Source organism: Pectinophora gossypiella, chromosome 10, assembly GCF_024362695.1.
Source record: "Pectinophora gossypiella chromosome 10, ilPecGoss1.1, whole genome shotgun sequence".
NCBI classification, from domain to species: domain Eukaryota; kingdom Metazoa; phylum Arthropoda; class Insecta; order Lepidoptera; family Gelechiidae; genus Pectinophora; species Pectinophora gossypiella.
The window spans coordinates 8,820,306-8,846,859 of NC_065413.1; the positions used below are offsets into that span (position 1 = coordinate 8,820,306).

Consider the following 26,554-nt stretch of genomic DNA (forward strand, 5'->3'; position numbering starts at 1 on the left):
AGTTCATCGTAGACGTTTCCGTTAGCATGGTGTACAATAGCGCACGCGGCACGACGTCGACGGCGCGGGCACATTTGAATGTTATCTGCGCATACAACCCCGCGCAGCATGCGGCCGCGCGCGCAGAAATTAACAACAACATGCGCGACACGCAGTATCGTCGGAAACACCATGATTTATTGCCCGATACCATCATGCTTGCGTTCGATTCCTATCACAAGGACCATAAAGAGCGTCAAAATACGTATGTAGTCTATATACATCCCACTGCTGGGAATTCAACTGCCTGGAGTCATCAAGTACCTGAAATAGCCTTCGTTGCATTTGGAAGCTAAATCGTGGTCTTGACTATTTTGGTAGGCTTTGTAATTGTTATTTACCATAGCTACTAATGATGGCTCATTGCTGATGAATGACAATAAAAGCTTACTTACAATAAACAGTATTGTGTCACTGCTGGGGTCAGAATTATCCTTCGTTAATCGGAACCGATTGCGCTTGCGTTAACTGTCTGAGGTAACAAAGAAAAGTAAATTTTTAATGTGAGAAAAAGCTAGTCATTTTTTGGCAAAAAACTTTTACCACAAATTTTTGAGTCTACTATGTAGAATTCACAATAAGCAAAATTACAAGTGTTACTTTCGTTTTAAATGCATTAACAGTTTCACTTTACCATATTCACTCCATTACCGCAAATTCTTTTCTACTTTCTCCAAATATGCAACGTACAAACACGTTATTACTATTTTTGTTTTTGTATATGAATGTTTTCTTATTTTTAAATCAACAAAGTTCGTACTACACCTGTAAATTGGGTGTAAATGTATATATTTATTAGCCGACTTCAAAAAAGAAAGAGGTAATCAATTTGACTACATAATATTCTACAATATAATACATATATATGTAGGTATGTAGTATTCCTTTAACTACTTATGTATTTCATACATGCATGTATGTTGATATATACATACATTTATGCATGTTTATAATCTACACATACTTACGTCTGTGTGTCTCTATAACTGTGCCACAGGACTATGTCTCTTATATGGTCCACACAATTAAGACTTTAATCTGAGACTTGACATATGAATAATACTGCTATGATGCTGACAGGTATGTTAAATATTAGATCAATCTGAATTATATTGTCTATTCGTGGTTAAACGTATAAGCGAATCAATGCGCCTTGAAAGAAACATTTGATTTTATTGCACATTAACTCAGCAACATAAATTGATTCCAAGCCACGGAGATAAATCTAACTTTTATGTCGCAACGGTATATCTAAAAGGTGAATGCGAACCATAGTTACGTTTGTTCAATATTGAATTAGGACCGACCGAAGGAGGGAGTGCTTTGTTTTGCGAGTTTGACTTAATCGCCGACAACATTTATTAGTATGGAAACTCATGTAAAGTTGTAGAAATGGCCGCGAAATATTTCCGTAGTTTCGCATTGCCGTTGTCCTTGTAGGAGGGAATTATTTATTCTATTGTGTTGGGTGTCGGTGCGAATTAAGTCAGATTGCATCGTGGCAGCTTAGGGCAACGACGGGAACAATGTGTTCAGTGTGTCGGGCCCGGGCGGCGGGGTGGCGGGGCGCGGGGCGGCCACACAGCGACACAAAGGCGCAAGCAAACAGAGGCGGGCTGTGGGCGTCTCTCACACCACCCCCACTACATCAATACCTTCAAATTCTCTAACATCTTATTCTAAACATTGTAAACAGTAAGGTGATCTTTTACCGACATTAATTACCAAGCGGAGGCGTGGAAAAGCCTTAAGTGCAGGCAAATATGCAGACCGCGGTATGGGAAAGAGAAATTTGCAATGGTGAGACCGAGCCGATGTTGACCTCACGATTTCAATTGTCCATGCAAAATGTTACGGGGAAACTAAACGATGTCACGAGCAAGACAATTCTAGTTTTGAATTCAAGGTCAGAAAACTTTATTACGAGTCGGTGGGGTCACCTCGAGGGTGGCGCTCGCGACTAATGAGGAAACTGCGCGATTGTACGCAAATGGGGTGGTTCAGTAAGCTCAGCTGCACATTGTGCCTGCAGGCTGCTCTGACGCTGCTTCCCACACGATACGCACACAGCATCCGACGTGTACACACCGCCTTAACTCACCGCACAAGTTCGCACAGGGGTTGATGACCACACTATTTTTTTGCAACAAATATGTACCTTGAACTTTCCTCGTATCGGACGGTAAGTGCGCGTGTAAGTGTATCCTATTCGGTAAGTATTAGTAGCAATAGCGACAAACAAGTACGATGATTTTTTGCTGTTCTATATTGGTTCGGTAAGAAAACAAAAACACGTGGTCACGAATTCAATAGCGTACGTTTGATTGAAGATGAGATGACAGTCGGCCTTAACAAGGCAACAACATGAACCCGCGCGAGGTTGTTGCTTAGTCGGTTGTCTTCAGAGTCCTGTGCCTCCAATCGTCACTTACACTTACTTTCCGTCATTTGCACGGAGGCTGCGGGTGCGTCGCCTCATAGTTTAGCCGGGGGCATGCTCTGCCTAATCGTAGTTTTCCTGCCAGAACTAGTTGGCGGTAGTTTTCAATACTTACGTATGATCTTTGAGTGTCGTCTCCAGCCGGCCGGAATGCGTGTTCCATACAAATACCGCGCCGTCCGCCGCCCCCACCGCTAGCAGTCGGCCCGCGGGCCCGAACGCCGCCCGCGACCAGTCGCACCCCACCTTGAACGACTCGTGACTGCAAACCAAAACAATGGATATTAAAGTTCAAACGAACACAACGTAAAAGGATGGGTGGTGTGACCTAATTACCTAAGCTGCTATTGAATCTTCAATTCCTGCTTATGAATTCTAAGTATCCAGTGACTTCTAATGCCTGTTTATGTGGCGGCGTATTTTTGCATACTAATGTTGTTCAATGAATAGAAATGCTGTGACGATTTATTATATCTCTTGGGGCTTAAAGAAAACGAGTGGTTTACTGTAAATAAATATACATGGACATTTCTTGATTTATTCATTACGGATTTTGATTTCAAACCTATAACGACTCCTATATAAACAGTTCAATCCGCGCTATCCTTCTTACTCCTTAGTGGCTTAAGGCCATTTAAGACTGAAGTAAGACTCAGAGGGGTTGAGCTCGGCGCCTGATACGAATTAGTACGGGGCGGAGAGTTTCCGTTCTATACGTAGTATTATTATTTGAAGAAAGAAACGTTTTTTTAGAGAAATCTGGCGTTTTTTCACGGATATGAAAAAAATACGTAGTGTAATGTAACTTTGGCTGTTATAGAATCATAAAATTATATTGTATGCTGATAAGCGTTTGATTGTAACTACATTTAGAGGAGAAATATATATGGTATAAAATTAAAGATATTTATATGATTTATAACAACTATAATTCATATGAAATGTTATGCAAAGGCTTTTCCTTCTATAGCGGAAAAACCAGCTGACCTTGATTTTGTTATACAGGTAATAGATAGGGAGTAAAAAAATAAAAGTTTTGACGTCTGTGTAAACCTACTTTCGTGTAGTAAGGAGGCGATATTTCTATTTATATTGCATGCAATCACTTGAGGCAGTGGAGATCAGATGATCGGAAGTCCGCTAAATACTATCTGAACAATATACGAGCGTGCTAGCTTTTACACAGACAGATTACAGCCTGCCAGCTTATATTTTACACCAGTTATAAATATAAATCAGGTAAATCTATAAAGAAATGTATTGCGTGTAGATGTAACTGTATAGTTGGATTATAATTCAATCGACACGCGACACCATAAGTTAAAACTTATTGAAAGATTCCAACAGGAAGTTCGACGGGGTGTGGGTACTTAGTTCATCTTGGGATGGATGTACCTCTGACTACGACAATTGGGGATAAGTCTTGAGCTTATGTTATGTTACGATAACTCGATTCATATTGCAGTGCAGCGAAATTACCATATCTTATAATGGAATCAGTAATATCTTTAAAAATATATTTTAAATTAAATTAATATATTACCAACTTACTACGAGTATATTTTCCCGAAAACGCGATTTCTATTCTAATAAATACGCCCTTTCTTACGAAGAGAACAATTTTATTACGAAAAAGTCCAACTACGATCCAAAGAACAAAAAAAAACTAGGGTTTTAAAACAAAACTTTTTAAAGAAAGTTGTTCCGAAATCAACTTCTTCTGAACCTTTTTTAACGGTTTCGAAGTCCCAAAGTGACCTTGTTTAAAATTACGTATTTGCTGGATATATCGCTAAAGGCACCGCAGTGTTGACGTTACAATCTCGTTGTATCTTTACGAAAATTATTAACCTGTCAACAGTGTTGCTAACGTAAGAATTTTGATATTTTAATACAGAATAAAGCCCAGCAGTAGGACGTATAAAGGCTGTTTAGATATGTATGTTTGTTATTTAATCTAGTTATATTTCAACATAAGCATTTTTTCTAAAATACGACTTATATGTATAAAACAAGACAGTCATATCGAGGAAACTTCAACTTTTATTATTGGCTTTTACATTAAAACATTGTTTAGTTTTAAGATTTTAAAATATTTGTTATAATAAATAAAAAAGATAAGCTTACATGTACTGTTTGTTTTCTTTGTATGTTAGTCGTGTCTACTTTATTGTGTACAAATAAATAAGTAAGTAAATTAAAAATATTATTTATTAATTTTCCACAACCTCGTTTAAAGGCATTGGCTTTATTCATACCCATCTCTTTATTCAAATAATTATATATAAAAAATACTTGTTTTAAAGACATTTTCAATGTCATTCCGTCAAAATCAGCCGTGTTGAGTAGGCAACACCACCTCAGTCTCGAGCCCACCGTTTCAATCAAAAATAAAAAGCATTATGAATAATACGGGGGTTAATGTATGGTCCGTCAATTAAGTACCGTACCGCATGTAACACATTATTTACATGTAATCTGACACTTTTTACATGCCACTGTTTCTTGCACCCGTGTCATAAACTGTTATAAATTAGTGTAATCACAAGCAATCACTGATCAAATTGGTAGTTTTTGTAAACACGTACTTGTTAATAATGGTGTAAAACATGCTTTCTTACACGTATTCCTGTTGTTGACATTTCAATTCATAATAAAAGGAGGAGTAAACTGCTGTCTGTCAATTCCTTTAAATTTGGTAAGCGGGTTTGGGAATAACCGTTTTGGCATACATACATAATCTCACAAATATAACCTGTATTGTATTGTAAGATTGGGAAGGGAATGTTAAGTTGGTTTGGACACATAGAGCGGTGAAATGTGTGTGTACGGAGATGACTACTGACAGAAATCAATGGAAGAGGAATACATGTTGTGCCGACCCCACCTAGAATGGAATAGAGGCAGGAGGTTGACGATGATGATTGAATAAACTCAAAACTACTGGACCGATATCAAAATTTCTTGCACCATTATAATGCTACATTATCCATGAGTAACATAGGCTATATTTATTACTAGAAAAATTAGGGTTCCCACTAAAATTTACTTTTAAAAAATAAATGTCTACCTAAGCCAAGCCGGGGACCGGCCGCTACGCCCGTTATCCTTGGTAAAATCATTATTTGCATAAAATGTATTCTAATGTAATAATTTACAGTCCGTAAGTATGTGTGTGTACATGCATCTTCGGCTTAGTGTAGGCGCCGGAGCTACAAGACGACCTGGATGCCTACGTTTAAAAGCTTAAGTTGACTCAACCACTACCGAATTGTGTCAATAGCCTTTAGTAAAGACAATTTCCTTATAAGGAACAGCTTTATATGTTAAGCTTATCACAGTTTGCCGTTTGGTTGTAAAAGGTATCATCACTTCAGCGTTGGTATTTACCTTCAGTGCTTTGTCTTCTAGACATATACAATAAACATTTTACTATACGTAGAAAGAGACAAACATATTTTCAAACAGTTTCCCGTGGTTAATAAAGTGCAAGTCGGAATCGCACTGCAATCGAAAGTACTAGTTCTAAATACAAAAACTTACAGGCGCTAGTAGCATTTTATTATTTTTTCAATACTGAAATGTGTCAAAACGGCCATCATACATCAAACGCGCCATTACGGAGGTAATACAATACGTATGAAAATGAAGTCGTAGTAGTCGTAATAGGTAGTCGCCCCATCAGACGCAAACCTACAATAAACTCACGACTAAATCCCAATTGGGTTAGTCAGAGGTACATCCATTGCACGGTGAACTAAGTACCCACACTTTACCAAGCTTTCTGTAAGACAAACGTGTTAGGTGGTGAGCCATTTCGCCGTTTATAATGGTCGAGTCAACTGTAGCAGAGTACAAACTCTGCACGTACTGGCGTTTCCTTCTTACCGTCCATCATTTTAAATTTCGAATTTATTATTCCATTTTACAATTCCTTTTATTCTACGTCAGCGCATTGCATCCCCGACCTCGATAAGAGCAACATCTATCCTTCTACTACACTGCCTTAGTACAATGAGTCACGTCAAAAAGAAAAAAAAGAAAAAAAGAAACAGTACCTGAAGGAGCGAACTATCGTGTTCATTCGCAGATCTATTAGCTGTATTGTATCGTCCCGCACACACGCCAGGAGGAAGTTGCTGTCTGAAACAAAATATGAATACATTAAGTATTTATCATTTTCAAAAAAATAATAGTCTGCGACACTTTTTCTTACATTTGATACAAAAATATATATTAAAATATGCGCAATTTATTCTGCGTATAATTATCAAAATTAAGAGCTAGGTCAAAGAGCATCTCGACAGAATCTGGAATTAGTTTACCTAAAAAGCTCCGTATAATATTAATAAACATTATTCAAATACAATGTTTTCTCTTTAAGATCTGCTTTCGTGTAGCTTTTGACAGCGGTGTATCTATAAATAGACGTCTTTATTTATTTTCCAACTGTGAGGTTTTAAATAAAGATTAAGGCGTTATTGTTGCTTTTTAACAATTTTAATACGATTATAATTTTATGGCACGTATTTTATAGTTCGCCATATTCTGTGCCTGGCTCCCACGCGTGTGGGGCTCTGCAGTCTGTTTAGGCTCCGGCCGTTATGTTTGGATCGATGTAAATTTTTGTGCTATAACTCAAAAGCTTAACGGGTCATTACGAAATGAGGTCAGCCAGTATATGATTGTGTGCGTTTTATAACGGACGTCAGATTGCAGAATTATGTTGGGAGGTTTAATCGTTTAATTTGCTTCAACTCTGGTAAGAACAATGCACTTAGCCCCGATCCCCTGACTTGCCTTTTCGATGGTCGTAAAGAGATACTGGGGGTAATCGATGAAATTATGTAGAATCTAGAGAAAGTTAAGTTAATTAAAGGGATCTGACGACGGGTACGTTATAATTTTATGATTTCGCACAACTTAGAGGAATTCCGTGCCGGAGGTCGGATCACCGCATTCCATGTTTTAGCGGCGATTAGCGATTTTCCATTCGCACACGTAGAGTAGCATAACCGCTGGGAAGTAACTTATGAATACTTCGCTGCCTAATGGTACCGTCTAGACGATTGTTTGAATTTCTAAACGATTTGTTTGTCAATGAATGATGATAAAGACTGTAGTACACAATGTTCCTGACTAACCTACATTAATGGGCGGCCTTCGCAGCACGTGCACTGCGTGGCGTCTGAGGCCCGTGTAAAGATGGCCGATAGCGGTGATGGATCTGGATCGCCCGTGACGGCTAACTGTGATTCCACTCCCTATTCATTTGTCCGTCGGCCGAGGTCGCTGCGACGAAATCGACGTGATATAATCAGTTTCCGATGCAGTGACGTCCCGACATACCGAATGATTGAAGGTATCAATCTCCGATTCGTGAGCTCTCGGACCGTTACCGACGAAAATGGGATTGATCGAGACGCGTAACGTAACGGAAATGGGCATCGCGTACCCATCAGCTCGCACTGACACGAATACCGATACTAATATGCAATGCATTCAATTACCTGCAAATATTGGCTTTGACTCTATAGAAATTAACCAGCCATTTATGGAACGTAACTGTTTGTTAATGCTGTTGATTTATTGCGGCTGTCAAGTAGTAAAACAACAGATGGGGAGTGATTATTTGCTTCCTGTATGGCTCAATCGCAGAGGGCACTACTTTGTAATTAATATCTGGGTTTCAGAATTAAGTAGTTATATATCTACCTGCCATCGATATAGACGACATTAAAAAAATACTTCCGTATGCGGTGGGAATGCAAACACGTTTGCTGAGTGAATATTGGAAAATCGTGTCGTAATAATGGAAGTTCCAAATGGGATGTTGACGGAAATACAAATTAAGATCCTTATCTACGAGCATAACAAATAGTTATTGCATCTCTTGTCTATAAAAAGATTTGTGGCTTTGAAATAGTCCATCAAGGAAATTAAAACAAAAAAAAGTTCAGTATAGTAAAGTAAAAATATAGTAACTTACCTCTACTAAGGTCCAAAGAAGTGACTTTGCCCTGAAGCATGATGTGGTTAGCAGACATTTCGGTGCGGATATCCCAGAACCGAATGCGCTTGTCGAAGTGCCCAGAGATTATGGTGGACCCCGCGCCGTCTGACGTCACGAGGTCATTACACGATGACCCTGCGAATTTTGTCTCTGTACCTGTGTAAATAAAAAAAAATGTATTTAGTTTTCTGTCTAATACTATTGGAAATAGGTTTGTAAACCGTTTGCGAAGAACCGAAAATCTGGACCAATAATTACCTAGGTGGACCCCTTATTGCTCGTAAAAACCAATGACGGTTGTAAGTAAGCAGTTTTCCTAGAATTTGCAACTCAACCTTTCTCAGTAGTGATTATTTTCATAAATTTATGCTGACATTACGTACACTTTCCGCGATTAGATACACTAACACTAAACGTGTTACGTTATAAAAAGAGAAGTGAAGAAATGTCGTAAACGAGTCAGATTGCAAAGAACCTCAAGATTAAGTTATACTGATGTAATTTCTAAGGGCCTTATAAACCTAACAATTGCAAACAGGTGTAGTAAGTACGAAGGGCTATTGAAGTTGTAAGAGCTTTAACAGTCGGTGTCTTTTTGCTGTTTTATAGTCGCGCAATTGCGTCGTTGCTAACGGGCGCGCGTATCGCTATGAAAGGGGTGCGAACCTATTTTGATGTAAAAGCACATAATAAGTAATAGCTAAAAGACGTATAGAAATAGAATTTCTTATATTTTACATAAAGTCGCAATTTTATCATAGGTTACCGAATAGAGTAGAGTAGTTCTACATATAGACTATACGAGGATTAAAGATACAACAATTTTCCATGCGACTTCTTCTTATTATCATGTGCGTTGTGAGGTGGAATATCATCCTCATCAACGCAGGTGCCAGGGTTTCTATTGACTACATACTTACGTCAGTAAGTAGTAACCGGGACCAACGGCTTAACATGCCTTCCGAAGCACGGATCATTTTACTTTCGGACATTCAGGTGAACAGGCAGGAAATGTCCTAACCAAACTAGGAATCACAAAGTTATTTCTGTGACATGTCCCCACCGGGATTCGAACCCGGGGCCTCCGGATCGTGAGCCCAACGCTCAACTACTGGACCACGGATGCCGTTAGTTCCATGCGAATGATAAGTCGCAATCAATAATTTACTTAATTATAATTTAATTTAATGATTAATTTTGGTTTAAAAATCAATATCAAAAGCGACTGCAAGTTTTTGGAGCTTACCTTCGTGTTCTTACAATGTTTATCTTCATCAAAAACCTCAGAATTCATAAAGAGATATTTAGATGCCTGTACCTATCGAAATGAACTTTATCTTAACTAGCTACTGAAGTAGTTTCACTAAGATATAGGCATTTCTTGCAGTGCGTTACATGGTTGTACTCGTGCAGCTGTAGTAGTGTTTCGAATAAAATCTTATAGTTTTCACCTCGTTATAATATCGCAAATATGTATAACGGGTTAACTGGATCTTTGCCATTTTCTAATATGCTACATACTACTTATATTTTTAACTCGTATTTTTTAACTATTATTCATACGCTTACTTATCGTATATAGCTTTCTTTTATTTTATTTATTATAATATAAATTACATTTAACAAATGACATAATTGCCTTTGAAAAAACAGATATTCCCTGAAATAAATTATTAGTTACAACCAAAAGGTATCAGTAGGTATAAATAAAAAATATTACTCGTTTAGGATTGAACTCACGACCTCTGGATTTGGAGTAGAGCACATTTAACTGAGTTACCACTACTGCTCTTTATACGGTACGGTACTCCGTACAGATATTATAAACTAAAGCTTGTATCATATTCCACGTCACGATATCCTACAGTTTACGACTATTACGGATAATCCTTATATGAATGCAGCAATGTTGTGTTCAGATTTCTTCTTATTTTACAGTAATAAAATTCAAAATTGTTCCTTTTTAATGTCTGTTCATTACAGAATTATTATTCAAAGATTCTATTAGAAATTCTATTAAATTCCTATCATAAACTATCTAATGCTGTTTAGGAACGCGTTACAGTTGAGGATATAAACCGTTACAATCAAGTGATATTTTTGATACGTATTCGAATTTCTCTTTCTAGTTTCTTAAATACGATTGTATCTAACAAACGGGTATAATTCTAGATTCTCTTTGGTAATTTGAAGATCGAAAGTATAGAGAGAGATGTTTGATCGACAGTTACATTGATCGGTAACGTTCACTGATTGCGATCAAGCTGTCGGCGGAAGGTCGGCGGTCACTTAATTGAATGAGAATCGGGTCGATCGCGATAATTGGATCGTCTGGGTTTATACACAAAAAATCACGTTGGTAATTCTCATTGGAGTGGATAAAAATACTTTCTTGATAGGTCGTGCTAAGATGGATATGATGAACCGCATGGGGACAGGTTGTCAGAATTATTGCACTATACAATTGCGCCAATTCCGGCAGATACAAACTTAACCTAATTTTAGTTTGAGAGTTCTTTGGTTAGTGCCGTCCTTTGCTAATAATAAGTGCAAGAAAGAGATAGAGCTAGTTATGGTCCTGTTAAATGAAGTGTTTATTATAGCAAGTATTTCAACGATTAATACGTCAATGATTTGGAATAATATTGGCCAAGGAATAAAAAAAATAAAAAAAAGTTTATTTCACTTCTTTGTTATTTTTACATTATCAGGTGCACGGAAGGAATCATATTATGGATTCCATATTATTGATAAGCCGTGGTAACCCAGTTGGTAGAACGCTTGTCTCTCACTTTGAGGTCGCAGGTTCGAATCCAGCACAAGCCTAAACCAATGATTGTTGAATTTGTTTTCGAATTCATGTTTGGATCGTAAATGATTATGGTGAAGGAACACATCGTGAGAAAACCCACATTCCCGAGATGTTCATTTTCGGAGGTATGCGACCTATCCTGTATTGGGCGGTTTTCCCTTGCAGGTTGTAAGGCCAGACAGGCAGGCGCTTCTGTAAAAAACCGGACTTGTGAAATCTTCAGGTTAGGTAAGCGGACTGTCACGTAGCCTATATGTGAAAAACGGGATAATGGTACCGAGATGATGATTGGCCAAAGAATTATTTTATGTCAATATTGTTTTTATCTTTAAAAGTCGTTCATACATTTATGTCGAGTTGGATTTTTAATGACAGATGGTTTTTTAAAACTTACACACTAGTATTGTGTTCTACAGAATGAACCCTATCAGGGTTACATTTTAAGGTCGATATTGCTGGCTTTGGTTCACTTTTGTGACTATGTACGATAGGTTGTGGCACCTGGGTGGTGCTAAACGAGCGACACATTTCGCGGATCGAAACCAACCTCCAGGCAAAAGCTACATTGTGAATCGTGCTTCGGAATGGAGCGTGGAGAAACCATCCATGGAGAAGGATCCGGGCTATTCATGTCAATTGTGTAGTAGGTACTGTCTGCTACTAGTTTATTTTTTATTTTTATTTATTTATTTATTTATTCAGGTTAACAACAGTTCATTTAAAATATTATGTTATAAGCTACTGAAGCTTATTACAGTTAACCACTTCTTATAGAAGTAGGGGCAGACGAGTGCACGTATATCAGTGGTACGCGCGTGCTTGTGTGTATGTGTGTGGGTGTGTGCGTGTGTGTTTGTGTATATATGTGTGCGTGTGTGTATGTGTGCGTGCGTGTGCATGTGTTAAAAATGTGAAAAGCATAGAGTATATCGTCACCTTACGGCGAAAACCACTTTTTGAAAAATCACAGTCTGATGTGATTTTATTCAACAACAAAACCTCGACTTCTTTCAATTAATTTCAATCCGAGTAACAATTTTAACCTCCATTTTTTACCTAGATATCAGACTGTGATTGGGCTGTGTGTGTGTGTGTATGTATGTTTGGGCTGGTTTTCCCTTCGCGGCTTGGAAGGTCAGACAGGCAGTCGCTTCTATAAAAAACCGGTCCCGTCAAATCTTCAGGTTAGGTAAGCGAACCCTGTGAAAAACGGGATAATGCTAGGGAGATGATGATTATATCAGACTGTGATTTTTTGGGAAGGTTACATAGTTTTAACTATCAGGGACTTTAGTTACACTGCGGTTAGGGAACATGTTTGAGCTATTGGAACTTTACTAAAAGAAAAATAAATATTTTCATAAACATTTTTTGCGCCCGGACGTACACCTCTGCCTACCCCTTTGAGAAGACAGGCTATTGTTATTTATTTTCAGTCAAAACCTTCTATAGTTACATTTTATTGTATTCGAGTTTGGGCCGATCGCTGCTTACCTCAAATACACTAAATTAAAAATTGCAAGAGATCGATCAAACTCAAAGCTGATTAAATGTGGAGTACTGGTTATAAAAGCTTGTTCACATTACCTAGGCTCGGTCGCTTCCGGTCACTGATTGGATGAAGGCATGTGCCTAGCAGGGAGACACGTATAGAATGTTGTAACATTCTGTGGTATTTTAGTAATTCAATCTTTTTTGTAACGACGTTTCTTCGTTCTTCATTTGTTAATTTGTATGACTAAAATCTGTAATTGTATTTTTTAGATGTGGTGTACAAGACGATATAGTGACTAAGAATGATAAAAGATAATAGGATTACGAAAGCAGTATATAAAGCAAAGGTTGGTGGTAGGGCAATCGGAGATGTCCTTAGAAAAGGTTCAGTACGATCTACTCTGAAACGGCGTACGTGTATGAAACTATTGGTGAATGTGGAAGCAAGAGAAGTGTGTCAGGATCGAAGTAAATTGGATTCCATAGTCTCTGCTTATCCCGGTGGGAAATAGGCGTGAGTTTATGTATTGTATTGGATCACAATCATGTGTTCGTAAGTGCCGATGCGTAAGGTGTAATACGTTTACTTATGAAGTGTTTTAAATTCACTCTAGCCTTGAAAACTCACAATGCCATTTCTCATTATTATTATTATTATTGGTCAGCAAAAATTTAGCTTCGATCGCCATCGACTCGCAAAGAAGAAGATTATTATTATTTTTTTAAATGACTTCGTTCGATTCCATTAACTCATGATGGAACACAAATAATGATGAATAATGCGTCATGAAATGCAGGGTTACGATTGAAAATGTTATGTCTTGTACTCAGTACGGACGATTTATACTGACATTTTAATTAAAGATTTTACGAGGTAAATATTTACTTGCCACCTATTTATTGATGTAAAGTTATTTACATAAATAATGAGTCATAAGGATAAGGAAACTAGCTATAACATTTATTATTTTGCGAGATAAGATAATTATTATGCAATTTACAAGTTCACTGCTTAGAGAGTTATAGACATGATTATTACATACAACTTGCAGCTTTTACGACAAGGCTGGCCGGGTGAGAGCCGTCAGCGCTCCCCATTTGTCCCGCCAAGTAGTTACCTTCTGCGGCAAATCTACAATAAGTCACGAAAAAAAAAACTACAAGCCTGGTGAGAGGAAAACTATTTTCTATAGGTTTGTTCACATAAACGACTTTGCGGGTTCAAATGAAATTTTGCAATTTTATACATTGAAATCTCAACATCTGCAATAGAAATCATCACGCTATGTCTATTAAGGGTAAGACCAGGTTTACGTATACAGTGTAGCGATGACGGATGAGCTGGTAAGTATATAAAAGTATAAGTATATAAAAGGTAAGTATATACGTACACATTCGACTCCTGAGGTCCCATATTTTGAGTGTGCGGTCGTGACTTCCAGTGATCACCTTGGTAGGTTCTCCAAGGAACTTGGCTGCCATCACCTTCCCACTATGGCCAGTCAAGGTGTGCTGTGGAAGGAAACAAACGTTTAATATACAAAAAATATTTACAAACGTCTAATAACTATAAAATTCCTTCACTAGTAGAAAGCTACATTACTCCTCAGTGACAGCCTATATTTCATTGAGAGTTGTGTTTTATTTAATATACACATTTTTTTTGACGTTTGACGATAACGAAGTAAGCTCCAGAAGACACCGTATTTCCAATTGGAGTCATCAGAGTCCCATTATGAACTGAATACCCGCAATATATGCATAAAACTGTTAATTTATGAAAACAATTGACATGTAGCGATGGCGCGTGTAATATTTTTTTAAATTGTTTCTTCTTTCATTATGATTCCAAGGAGATGTCAATAAATGTTGATGTCCTTTATAAGTGGCTAAAATTACACTTTATACGATTAAAGGAAGACCTCGTTAAACTTACAGACTGAGGGTTATCGTAAAAGTAGATAATAATAAAGTAAACTATCGTGTTTATAATTATGAAGAAATAATCTTTCGCTGAAGATTGTTGAAATTATGAGTACTTATGTCAAGTAAATATGCATGAAGAGCTATAAAATATATTCTGCAATTTGTACGAAGGGTGAAGTAAGGTCACCGTAGTCAATATTATGATGGCCAATTAACATTTACTTCATTATTGCGCCTCACGTAATTAAAACATTTGTTCATTAGCACCATAACAGCATCTTGCCGGTATTTTGTTACACCTCTTATAATTTATTATAATCTAAAAGCTGCAATAATAATCGATCGATAGCACTTCGTATTAATCCTTGTGAGCGGTGGTAGCAGAACGCCAGGAGCGAATTGCGTTTTTCATTCTCAAGCATAAATAGCAGGGCTCCAATGGCGCCCCACATAGGGCCAATGTCGAAAAAAGTAGAAAACTTAAACTATAAATTGCCGAGTTATTTGTTACAATTGTGACGGCTATAAATAATAATTTTATATGACGCAAACTGAAAGGATATACTTAAATAAACCCCGATGGTTAGTGTCCACGTCACATTAATCAAACACGGCCGCACCGTAATAAAAATGGTACTACTTTTATAAGGAGGGATTACGGCTATAAAGAAAATTCTATTTTTGCTTCATTAGAATATCCGCCGCATCTCGAGGATGTTGTTTTGTTTCATAAAGCAGTTAGCCGAGTTAGCACGCGGTATGCATAACGGGTGCGATGAAACTACAAAAAAGTCGTCAATGTGAAATGAATTGTTCGAAGAGAATAAAATTAAGTTTTTTAATGTAAATTGGCGATGCGTCAATAAAATGTTACGGTGCTACCGGCGGCGCCGGCGGATTGCCGACGTACGCGAGTGTCGTTTACACGCCACCGAGGGCGCACCGTGACAAATTATTTAGTTCTCTACGACATCTGATATTTAAGAGCATTCCATTCATTTCCTTCTAGAGCTCCGATGAAACCGATCTCGACACGAAGAGCCTATATTAGCTTACGAGCCTGCCAACAGGTACTCTAAAGCGATTGCTCCCGGCGCTACAGAGGGCTAGTGCAAATTGAAATTAATTTTATCGTCGTCTTTTTACGCTGAGCGGATCCCATTACAGTGTTGAGCTGGGTGATATAGTGGAATTGTTTTAAAATAAAGGCGAGTGATCGTAGAGTAAGCAATAAAGGGGAGAGCTACTGTTGGCGCTACTGGCCGGGATGGCGGCTGTTCGCACGGCCGCGCGGGCGCTCCCAGCCACGGGCCACGACAAACGATTATAGTCCGCTCTTTATAGCCTCGTGATCTCTTCACACAGCTTCAGTCAACGGCTTCAAATTGACGGCTCACGAACCAAATGGTTATGTGGCGGTTATTTGTATCTAAACTGACTACTAATTAACAAGTGCAGGTACTAATAACTTGGGAATTTACGACACTATAAACGAGAAATTTATGTAATTTCCTGTCTACAATTAATTTGTATAGAATTGTAGTGAGTAAGAAGAGCAAGAGCAAGGAAGAGGAAGGTCTACGCCCTGCTCGTTGACATTTCCTTGGTGTAAATGAAATTGTATAATCATTAAAATTTATCCTGGGCCATTAGCACGCGATTTTATACTACTACTTAGCATACCCGATAAACATGAAACTGGAACGAAGTAGTATCTCAATATTTACTTTTCACGTGGAGTAAAGTGTGATGCGGATTCGTTTATTATATAAAAAAATACATTCTTAAATTACTTCTACTGTTTGTAACAGCCATTTAATGATGATGTGATCCAGTCATTTTGGCTACGGCGACAGCTTGAACTCCTACGTTCATGTGCTCGCATGTGGCTTATATAGCCAATCTTGTTATAAAAGATCCGAGCACATAGCGGGTATGTGAGCACTTCTTCAAAATAAGTGAAAACTCGGAGTTCTATCTTCGGAGGCAGTCATCTGCGCAGGACCACTTTTAGTGAATATGCGGGTGCGCCATTTAATAGTGGACAAATAGACGTAGGCAGACAAGCCATGTGAAAAACGTACTCAAGCACCAGAGACAGCGAAAAGTTTTAAATTTATGTAATAGATCGTCAACAGTAATTTTTGATAGTGTTGTTCCTACTTTATAAAATCCAAATCCCATTGTGTAGCTAGGCTACCTATGTATCTGGAAATTTGGGTCTGATGTGGATATATAAATTGTTCTTATTTGGTTGTATACATTCTTTGTTTATTATCGGAAACTGAAATGATAGTTAGTTTCCACAATGGTGTCTGTTGAGAAAGCACAAATACTCCTACTTACAGAGGACAAAAGTCCAAACACAGACATAATGTTTCCAATTTTAGCAACGTCCAAAACAACAATTATAAGTCTGTTTTAGGTTTATAATATCCTTTTAAAGTCTAATTTAGTACCGTCTCCAGACCAGCTGAAAAAGTTAAAGACGATACGGCCACAGATTATCATCATCAGTACCACCATGCAAATATTTCACAGTGTTTAGTCCCAGGCAAACAAACTAACACAGTACAGTTATTAAGCCGCTGTAAAAAACCCAAGCGATCATATCGTGTAATTAATGACGTTTCTAACTGGCATTCCGGCGTCTGAACAGATTTACAACGACTATTTGTTCCGAACATGACAGGTTTGTAGTTAAACAACCTGAACAAGCTCAAAATGTCTCCATAACTTCGGCGGTAATGTCCGGGCGGACGGCTGACCCGCTATAGTCGCTCTTAATTACAGACAAAACACTCCGTTATCGGAGCGAGTAGACAAGTTTCATTCCGTTTATGTGCAGCAAACAGTAACATAAACAAACGTAGGAGGCATAGTGGTGCGGACAGCGTTCTGCACTAGTCCGGCGCACGCGCATCTAAATAAATCGCCTGGGCGGAGCGCGCCCGCCCGGCGACAGCCGCGGCGCCGGATCACTACACCTTTATAATGAACCGTTTTAATATCTGCAACACAACTATTTGATATCCTTAAACTTATCCACACTCCACCTGTTTCAACACAAAAAGTAAACGGTAAACGAATATTAACTGCGCGAAACCTAAAAACTTGTTTAGACGAGCAACGTCCCCTCGATAGGTAAGTGCGGAATCAGTGGCGTGTCATTAACCAAACACCACTTTTTGCGGACGTTTCGGAGATTGATGTCTCGAGCCTCGTTAAATGTAGGTGCAGCGCGGACGTGCGCTCTTCCAGCTTTTTATAATGGCATTGTCCAACCCTGTGGCCAAATTCAATCGAATAGCTACGTGCATTTGGCGAGGAAGAATTAATTAAAGTTAATTCGCGAATCGCCATTAGCCGCGCGCGCAGGCTCGCGTTCCCAGTAAGCGCGCAACGGGACCTTATCATCAGCTTTTAAAATTTATAGTATAACGGCTAATTAAGAGTAAACTCATTTGGATGGTTCGTCGCGTCACGAGTGCTGGTTATAAGCTGTTTCTGGCTATTGCTGCCGATAGTGGGGGCACACTAATTGAGGGGGTTACGCGATATCATCCGGACAAGCCCCGCCGAGTCTAACGAGCCAATATACCTTGACATCGCGTTCTGCCGGGTTGAGATTACAACTGCACAGGAGCATTCAGTTTATCTCGCGCCACCCTACACAACATCGATACCCTCTATCCAGAAGAAAGAGCACGTGACAGAAACCAAAATGATTTCGAAAGTTGCACATGAATTTAACTGGACTACTTTCCGTTTGACTTGTCCACATCTGTTCCCAAAAGCACCATACTGTGATTCAATTTGAAGCAAGAAAGTGATTGAATTAAAGTGAAAATATACATACGAGTAAAAGAAATAAAAATATATCTATATGAAATAAGTGCGACGTTATTTTTGTTCTTGTTCGATAAATTAAACCCTTGTGCATATCGGACATTCATTTAACTTATCTCAATAGTATGAATTTGAATATCTGAGTGGCCGTTAGAATATATAAATAAATATCGTACGTGCGGCGGCGGCGAAATAACTCACTCCTTATAAATCAGTTGATTTGAATTGCGCTCTCTCATTAGCGATTCTAGCAGTGGTTGCGGTGTGCAGGAGTACACAACTTATTACTTTGGCCACCCAATCAAAGGGAGAAACTATGTGGCCTGCGTGTGGACCTGTGTTATCTCGTGTAGATTAGCTATCGATTTCATAAAATGCCATTTAATATAACGATAAATCGTAATGGCCGGATTGGTCAAGCTTTTGGTTGGATAACGATAACTTATCTCTCGGTAATTCAAAGCTTTGACGCATGTTCTAATGTATCGGACTAACTCGCTGGCATATTAAGAATGTTCTTAAGGCGAGCAAAGGGTTTAAAAGAAGATAATAGGAGGCATTCGAAAGCGTAGTAGGGCGAAAGAAGTGCATTTAAAGGTGATATCTTCTATCTACATATCTTTCCAGAGATCATGAAGATAAGTACTAGTAGAAAAGTAACAAGTATGTTTAAAAAGTCTACTAAAGCAGTAGAGCAAACTTTGGTCTTTTAATTGATCCATAAACAAGCACTTACGCAGCAGTAAGCCTGTTCCATCCGCATTGTATTATCTCACGCCGTATATCCCTGCGTAGTTGTTATTGGGACAGCTAATAATAGCTTACCTTCCTTGGTAAGGGGTCTATTTCCTCGTGGTTATCAGACGACGTAAACAAGGGCAGGTGGCGACTAAATCACGCGCGTATGCGATATGACGAGCGACATGCGATACCATCGCGCCGCGGGGCACATAGTTAGCACCGCGCTAAGTAACAAACGCTTTTCAAGGGAGGATTTCTTTTTTATAACTATATCTTCGTTGGTGAGGAAACTTTGTGTAGTAATAATTTGTACATATACACATACGAAAACTTACACCGGTAGGCCTTAATGGGGTGGGTGGAATCGGAAGTAATCAAAGACAAATTGCAGCCATGACTGTTAATACGAAGTATGGATGTGATGCACTTTACGGTGACTAGGGAATAATAGTAGTAATGTAAAAAACATGTGTTGTGTTTTTTAACCAAATAACAAAAATACTAAGTCAATTTCACGAGCGATCACTCAATCGCGATCAAAATGACAGAAAAACCAAATTAATAAAGTAAAAATTATGCTCATAGTTATATCACGTAAAGACCATAAATGAATATAACATGTTCATAATATTTCATTTTGAGTTTTCACACCATTTAAGAGCTAAACAGCTATAATAGTAATTTACATCCGCTGATACAATTTAGTAATAAAATCGTACTTTTTGTGATAAGTAGGTGGTTTTTCCAGTTGGATGGAACAATTTTATGGGTGTTCTCACGTCATTAACAGACAGTTTTATTTATTAGAAGAATGCAAATTATTAGTTCAAAGAAGTTGAAAGACATTTGGATGTGCCCCGTCGCACTTAAACGGAGATAAACCTATTAACGTTGATTCCGAGCGATGTAACAGTCTGATAAACTGTTCCAAAATGCATCTGAACCAGTTTGTAATGAAATGGTCTGACTGACAGATAAGTAGTCTACTTGCAACCTTCTATTTTTATAACATAAATGATTTCGTTATATCTCCATTCTAGGAAGACTATATAATAATAGAGTGCTAAATTGAATCCAATTAATAAAGTGAATAATAAATAAATAACTTTCTCGTTATTTGGCATTGGCCTCCCCTCAATCAATCGGAGCGGTGTTGCAGTTCCACTGCGGGTTGGTGGAGGTGTTATGCGGTCAATAACTGATCAACCACCAACCAACGGCTTCGGTTGGTTTTTTATATTCTTATATTATATTATATTCACCCAGCATATTATATTCACCTTATATTTTTTATATTATATTCACCCAGGGCAGTGTGTTGGGGCCTACTCTGTTTTTAATATATATCAACGACCTGTGTAATCTCAATATACCAAACTCCAACATCTTTGCGTACGCCGATGACACCGCTGTAGTGTTCACTGGTAAAACCTGGAACGATGTTAAGTCAAATACTGAACATGGATTATCACTTGTGGCACAATGGCTAGATTACAATCTCCTTACTTTAAATACCACTAAATCGAATTACGTCTGTTTTAGTACATATGCAAATGCTCAGCCATCAATTGATTTTAACATTAAAATACACAAATTCTGTCAACTTGATAACTGTAACTGCCCTGTGATTCAAAAAGTTAGTGTGATGAAATACCTGGGAGTTCTGGTCGACCAACGTCTGTCCTGGTACCCGCATATCGATCATGTCATTAACAGGCTTCGAAAAATAACTTACATTTTTAAATCGCTTAGGTATGTGGTGCCCCGACGGGCCTTGGGTGACCATAACTCTACAAGAAATCTTCTTAATGAAATCTACTTTGCTCTGGCGCAATCCATACTAACGTATTGCATCCCCGCGTGGGGTGGGGCTGCTAAAACCCAGTTTCTTCACCTAGAGCGAACTCAACGTGCTTTGATAAAGCTCATGTATTTTAAAAATAAAAGGTACCCTACTGAACAACTGTATTCAGAATGTAACCTACTTACTGTACGTCAACTATATATTTTAAATTCTGTACTAAGAAAACACTCAACCTTAGAATACGACCCCAATAAAACAAAGAAGAGGCGAATTAATTTGGTAGCAGATGTACCCATTGTACGCACAACTTTTGCTAGACATCAGTACAACTGGCTATCGGCTTTTATATACAATGGAATAAACTCGTCCATACCTATATACTCAATGATACACCGGGAATGTAAAATACTAACTACTAAACTACTAAAATCGAAAAACTATGATGAAACTGAAAAGATTTTACAATGCCAAGCATAAAATGTTTCAGTCATACATTGGTTACACTAGTTTCTGTTTTGGAGTAGTGTGGGTGTGTGTGTGTGTGTATGTGTGCGCTTGTACTTATGTATATATATGTATGGGTGCGGGTGTGTACATGTACATGCATGCATATATATATATATACATCATCATCATCAGCCGTACGACGCCCACTGTTGGGCATAGGCCTCCCCCAAGGATCTCCACTACGATCGGTCCTGCGCTGCCCGCATCCAGCGGCTACCCGCGACCTTCACCAGATCGTCGGTCAATAATTAGTATTATTTGTTAATGAATTCTATTTAATTTTATTGTAAATATACATAAGCGCGCACACGTATGCATGCACTGCACACATTGCCTACATGCACACACACACACACATCCATCTGCACTCCTAAGTACAGAAATAAAAATATAAAACAATGATAAAAATATACATTAAGGAAAGACATAGATATAATACATACATATTTGGTATAATAAGTCACTAATTAAGTAAGTTAAGATAAGGAAGAGCCAAGCCTCCTAACACAGACTTTCCCAGTTTAAAGGGGGGCTTGGGTCAACTAGCATTTAAAAGAAAATATTGTCTAAAACGAATAAAGATTTTATTTTATTTTATTTATTTATTATTTTATTTTATGTTATTAATTATTAGTGAAAACTTCAGAAAGCTATGTGCAGGAAAAATCCCAAAATGAGACGAGATGCCTTTAAGATCCACGAGTATATATATATCGGCTATATTATTTATATATTTGTTCGTACATAAGTAATCTCACCGACGTAATGTCCTTTCAGTGCTGCAAAATATAGGCATGTTGTGCTAAACTTATTAATATTACCTACGAGGTGAAGACCCTTAATTATCAATTATACTTATTAAGTAACTATAAAAAAGACATGAAGAGGTTTCCTGTTCCCTAATTTCACTATTGTTTTTCTGTTCTAAAACCTTTTAGCGTAAGCATAAGTACTCAGTACACTTCACTTCCAACTGCACTTTTACGACTTTATCTGAATTAATTTACTAAAAATAAACTGGATCTGAACGTCAATATTACAGTGTAATACTTTAGTAGGTAAGTGCATTTAAAAAGAGACCATACGTGGACTCAAAGGCTAACAAAAAAGTGTTCTGTTAAAATAATCACTTAATATTATTTTATCGATGCTTTTAAAAGCTAACTAATTAATAGACCGAACCGCCTCTATGTAATGTAATTACTTTTGCAATTTGTAAAGCAAAGATAATAAATGTTGCCAAAATGTATTATTAATATGCTAATAACATTTCTCAAGCGGAGATGTACCTAACTAGATAAGCCGGATTCTTATCAAAGAAGCGGTAATTAAATGGATATTAATTTGCATGTGAAATGAACGATTTAAAATCATATCCAAACAAAATTGTAGGGGCAACGTACTTCGTGAGAAATATAAATAGATTTGGTTATTTTGAACATTTAATTACGGTGCAAGATAAATTTAATCGTTGTTTAGTTTATGCATATGGTTTATAATGCCGAATATAGCGGATTTTATTGACGAAAACCCACTTTCTGCGTTTCCCTTCAAAACAGACCGCGCGCATAAAGAGCTGCTTATCAAGGAGGTTTAGTGACAAGCATAAATTTCTCAGTCTTAGGACGTAAATTATTTACGTCAACTATAAGTGTAGATTCTGATAAATACGCACTTAAATCTAATTAAGAGTAAACATATAAAATGGGTAGTAAACGTAATCGATACATGAGGCGGTGGAAAAGTGTAAAGATGGTGGTTATAGGCCTGGGGTAAGGTTCCAGAATATTCCGCAGAGTTTCTTCGAACAACAACTATGTGCGTTATACGTTATCGTGGAATATTTCTTAATGATGAGTGTAACTCCCTACATGTGGGCCATACTACTGTTGCCCTCGGTGAACCTGCACCGTTGCCGCACCTCTTTATCGTTCGACTATCGGTATTGTGCGTTCCACCGTATAACTTTTACGCGCTGTAAAGCGGTAGTAGCCTTTAAGAATGCGCCATAATAATAAACTACCTTGTTTTCTGCTTCTAACAATGAACAGAGTCGAAACAAACCTTAGCTTACGGTACCGTACCCTGTATATTAGTTACAATTCCCACATTTATTTTGTTGATTGCTTTCGTGTTTGCGTCGCGTTAGATATTGTGTGTTATCTACGATCTGCGCATTAATGGTATCTTAAGTGTAATTGGTGTGATAAATGTAATGTACTTTTAAACATACTCCCACTCAATAAACTTCCTCCCCTTTCACGCGCCGCCGCGTAAGCGTCTACTATTGCTCACTTAGATAGTCAGTACTGAGCTGATCATGTAAAGCCCTGCGGTTTTATCTTTCATCACCCCTCGTTAAGAACTTAGCTCTGTTTACGTAAATCTATTTTAATAATTACCTTTCGACGGCCAAGTTGTTACTTGTTCCTGCCATTAAATTGCAAAGTCTAATTTGTGAAACTTTTAGTCTATCCTAATCCTTATCGTGTACAAAAATCCTTGTTGGCAATGTGATGAGATTATGTGGTGTTGTGTATTTAAATCTGATAGTACTTTTTAAAGTGGGCCAAAATTACATCTGATTGGTCCCTACAAGGTCGTAGACGTCGAGGCAGACCAAGACGACGATGGAGGGACGAGCTAGACGCCTTCCGAAACACTTGGCAGAACGATGCCCAAGAGAGGGAGGGTTGGAAAGCGAAGGGGGAGGTCTTTGTCCAGCAGTGGGACATCAAATAGGCTACAAAATGTATGAGATCGGCGACCGACCTCATCAACCCTGACGTCAGGTTTACTATTGAGCCCTGACATGTTTTTTTTTTTATATTAATAAATTGTTTGTTGTTTCATATCATCATAATACTATCTATTAATTTCACGGTTCGAACTTGGCGATATGAATCGGTTAGTTATTCGCCAAGAGTCATGCTTATGTCCGACTTTTTAGCTCATTTGATCTTATCGATATTTGCATAATTCATACATGTATGTACAGGCATCTAGTTTGGCAGTGTTAGAGATGCCGTGAGTGATAAACTTTTTGCTAAACAGCCATCATTCATGTTTTTATACAGCGTCCAAATATACATAGGTGTGAAACATACCTATCATTACATAATTACGTCAAATTAACAACAATTTTACACAATGAAGATGAATGAGGCTATTATCATTTATACGTACTTACTTACTTTTTGAAGTATTGTGTTTATGATCTGTTTAATCGACTTTGAAAGAGGAGTTTTCAATTCGGTACATTTTTATGTTGATCAGTTTGCGATTCGACAGCAGTAATAATGTCTGAAATGTTTATAGTATGATAAGATGCATTATAACTTTCTTTACATTTATGGCGATCCGATAATTTCCGGAGTCGACGATCATCCTCTTTATTGGGCACTTAAGTAAATCATTTTGAATGTGCTCTGCTCTATCTCGCATGAAGCTATTAACCGATTTCTTTTTATTGTACCTAATTCTGCAATCTTTACGTACAAACCTCGTATCATTTAATTTAGCGCTAGTAATACAGACGGAATTACAGATTCAGCCATACAATTTAATAGGACTATATCAGATTATATATTGAAATCCGATCATTAATTTAAACTGCATATTCGTGAAAATCACAAATTTTATAACTATCCAAAATAGTTTTAATTATTGAAAATTTATAGCCTACAGTAAACAGGCACAATGTAAAGAATTCAGAAGTTATGCGATTAATGTCACATTATAATGGCCTTTATAAATCAATTTAAGGATGATTGAACAATGTCCTTAACATACCGTTAAAAATGCGATACAGTTAGTCAATTAACAAGACATTCAGACCGCTACAAAGATTGAATATTGTCACGTTAGTCCTCACCTTTAAGAAAAAAAACATTTTTAATCTCCACTAAAACCAACCCAAAAATGCATTAAATGCGTTCAGAGATGTCGTGAAATCTTAATCACTTTCTTAATGAAAAGATAAAAGCTTTCTTTCGCAAAAATACTTGAAGCGTTTTTTCTTAGAAAAAATCTTGGTGAGGTCAAAATGGAAATATTTACGAGGTGTTTTATTTTAAAATATTGTTATAGGGGGTCTTTAGAGAAGTGGCTTCACGTACAATGGTTCCCATTATTAATTACGGTGGTAACGCGTCGCGACAGAGCGCCGGTAGCGCGCGGCGCGGGCGCAGGGGGTCCGCGCACGACGCGACAGCCTCCGACAATTTATGTGTGGGAGCGGGGGGTCGTGACCCCCACCACACGAAAATTATTAATTTCCCTCATAAATTAGCTGACATTCGCAACTATTAACTGGACCGGAGTACCGGTGGTCCAGCATTGTTTCCAGTGTGTTACCAGTTACTGTGAGCGCACTGTACAGGATTTCAACATATGCTAAAACAGGTTGCGAATAAATTGTCTTCGCGTACTGTTGCTATTGCCATTGGCTATTATTATTATTAATAATAGCTTATTAGCGAACACATTACACTTTGTAAGTTATGACGTTGCGAAAGTTTGAAAAAGTTTGAAAAAACGCTAAAGCCTTAAAAATATAGGTATACAAGAAGTCGACAAAGTTAATGCCAAAAATCTTATAACCGACAAAAAAACGTACATAGGCTTAGATTGGAAAACGGTAAATTAAATTACCGAATCAGCGAACGTTGCAACTTAGAAATCTGAGCGAAACGTGTCGGGAAGTGTTTTCGCAAGATCATGTAAAATTGCTCGGGCAAGTGTAAAAGTGCGGTAAAAACAAAATTGGGCGGTCAAGAAACGATGTGACCGTGTTACCGATAGTGGTAATGTCCGTATAGCGTGCCAACACCATCTCTAATGTGCTTATAATGGTGATCGGACGGGACTCGCCAGTGATAAGTAATTGATAGAGCAACTACAAATGCTCTACATCATTAGCTCTAATAT

The 26,554-nt window shown here is 37.8% G+C and overlaps 1 protein-coding gene across 2 annotated transcripts in view; it reads right to left on the reverse strand.

Moving 5' to 3' along the window:
* The window catches only part of LOC126370058 (autophagy-related protein 16-1), a 175,892-nt gene that overhangs the window by 18,483 nt on the left and 130,855 nt on the right, over nucleotides 1-26,554 (reverse strand). For both annotated transcript variants that reach the window (XM_050014706.1, XM_050014705.1), the window contains 4 exons: nucleotides 14,190-14,310; nucleotides 8,469-8,648; nucleotides 6,538-6,622; nucleotides 2,595-2,741 (listed from right to left, as the gene is read on the reverse strand). In XM_050014706.1, coding sequence (XP_049870663.1) covers nucleotides 2,595-2,741; nucleotides 6,538-6,622; nucleotides 8,469-8,648; nucleotides 14,190-14,310 — 533 coding nt within the window. The remainder of the gene's footprint in view (nucleotides 1-2,594; nucleotides 2,742-6,537; nucleotides 6,623-8,468; nucleotides 8,649-14,189; nucleotides 14,311-26,554) is intronic.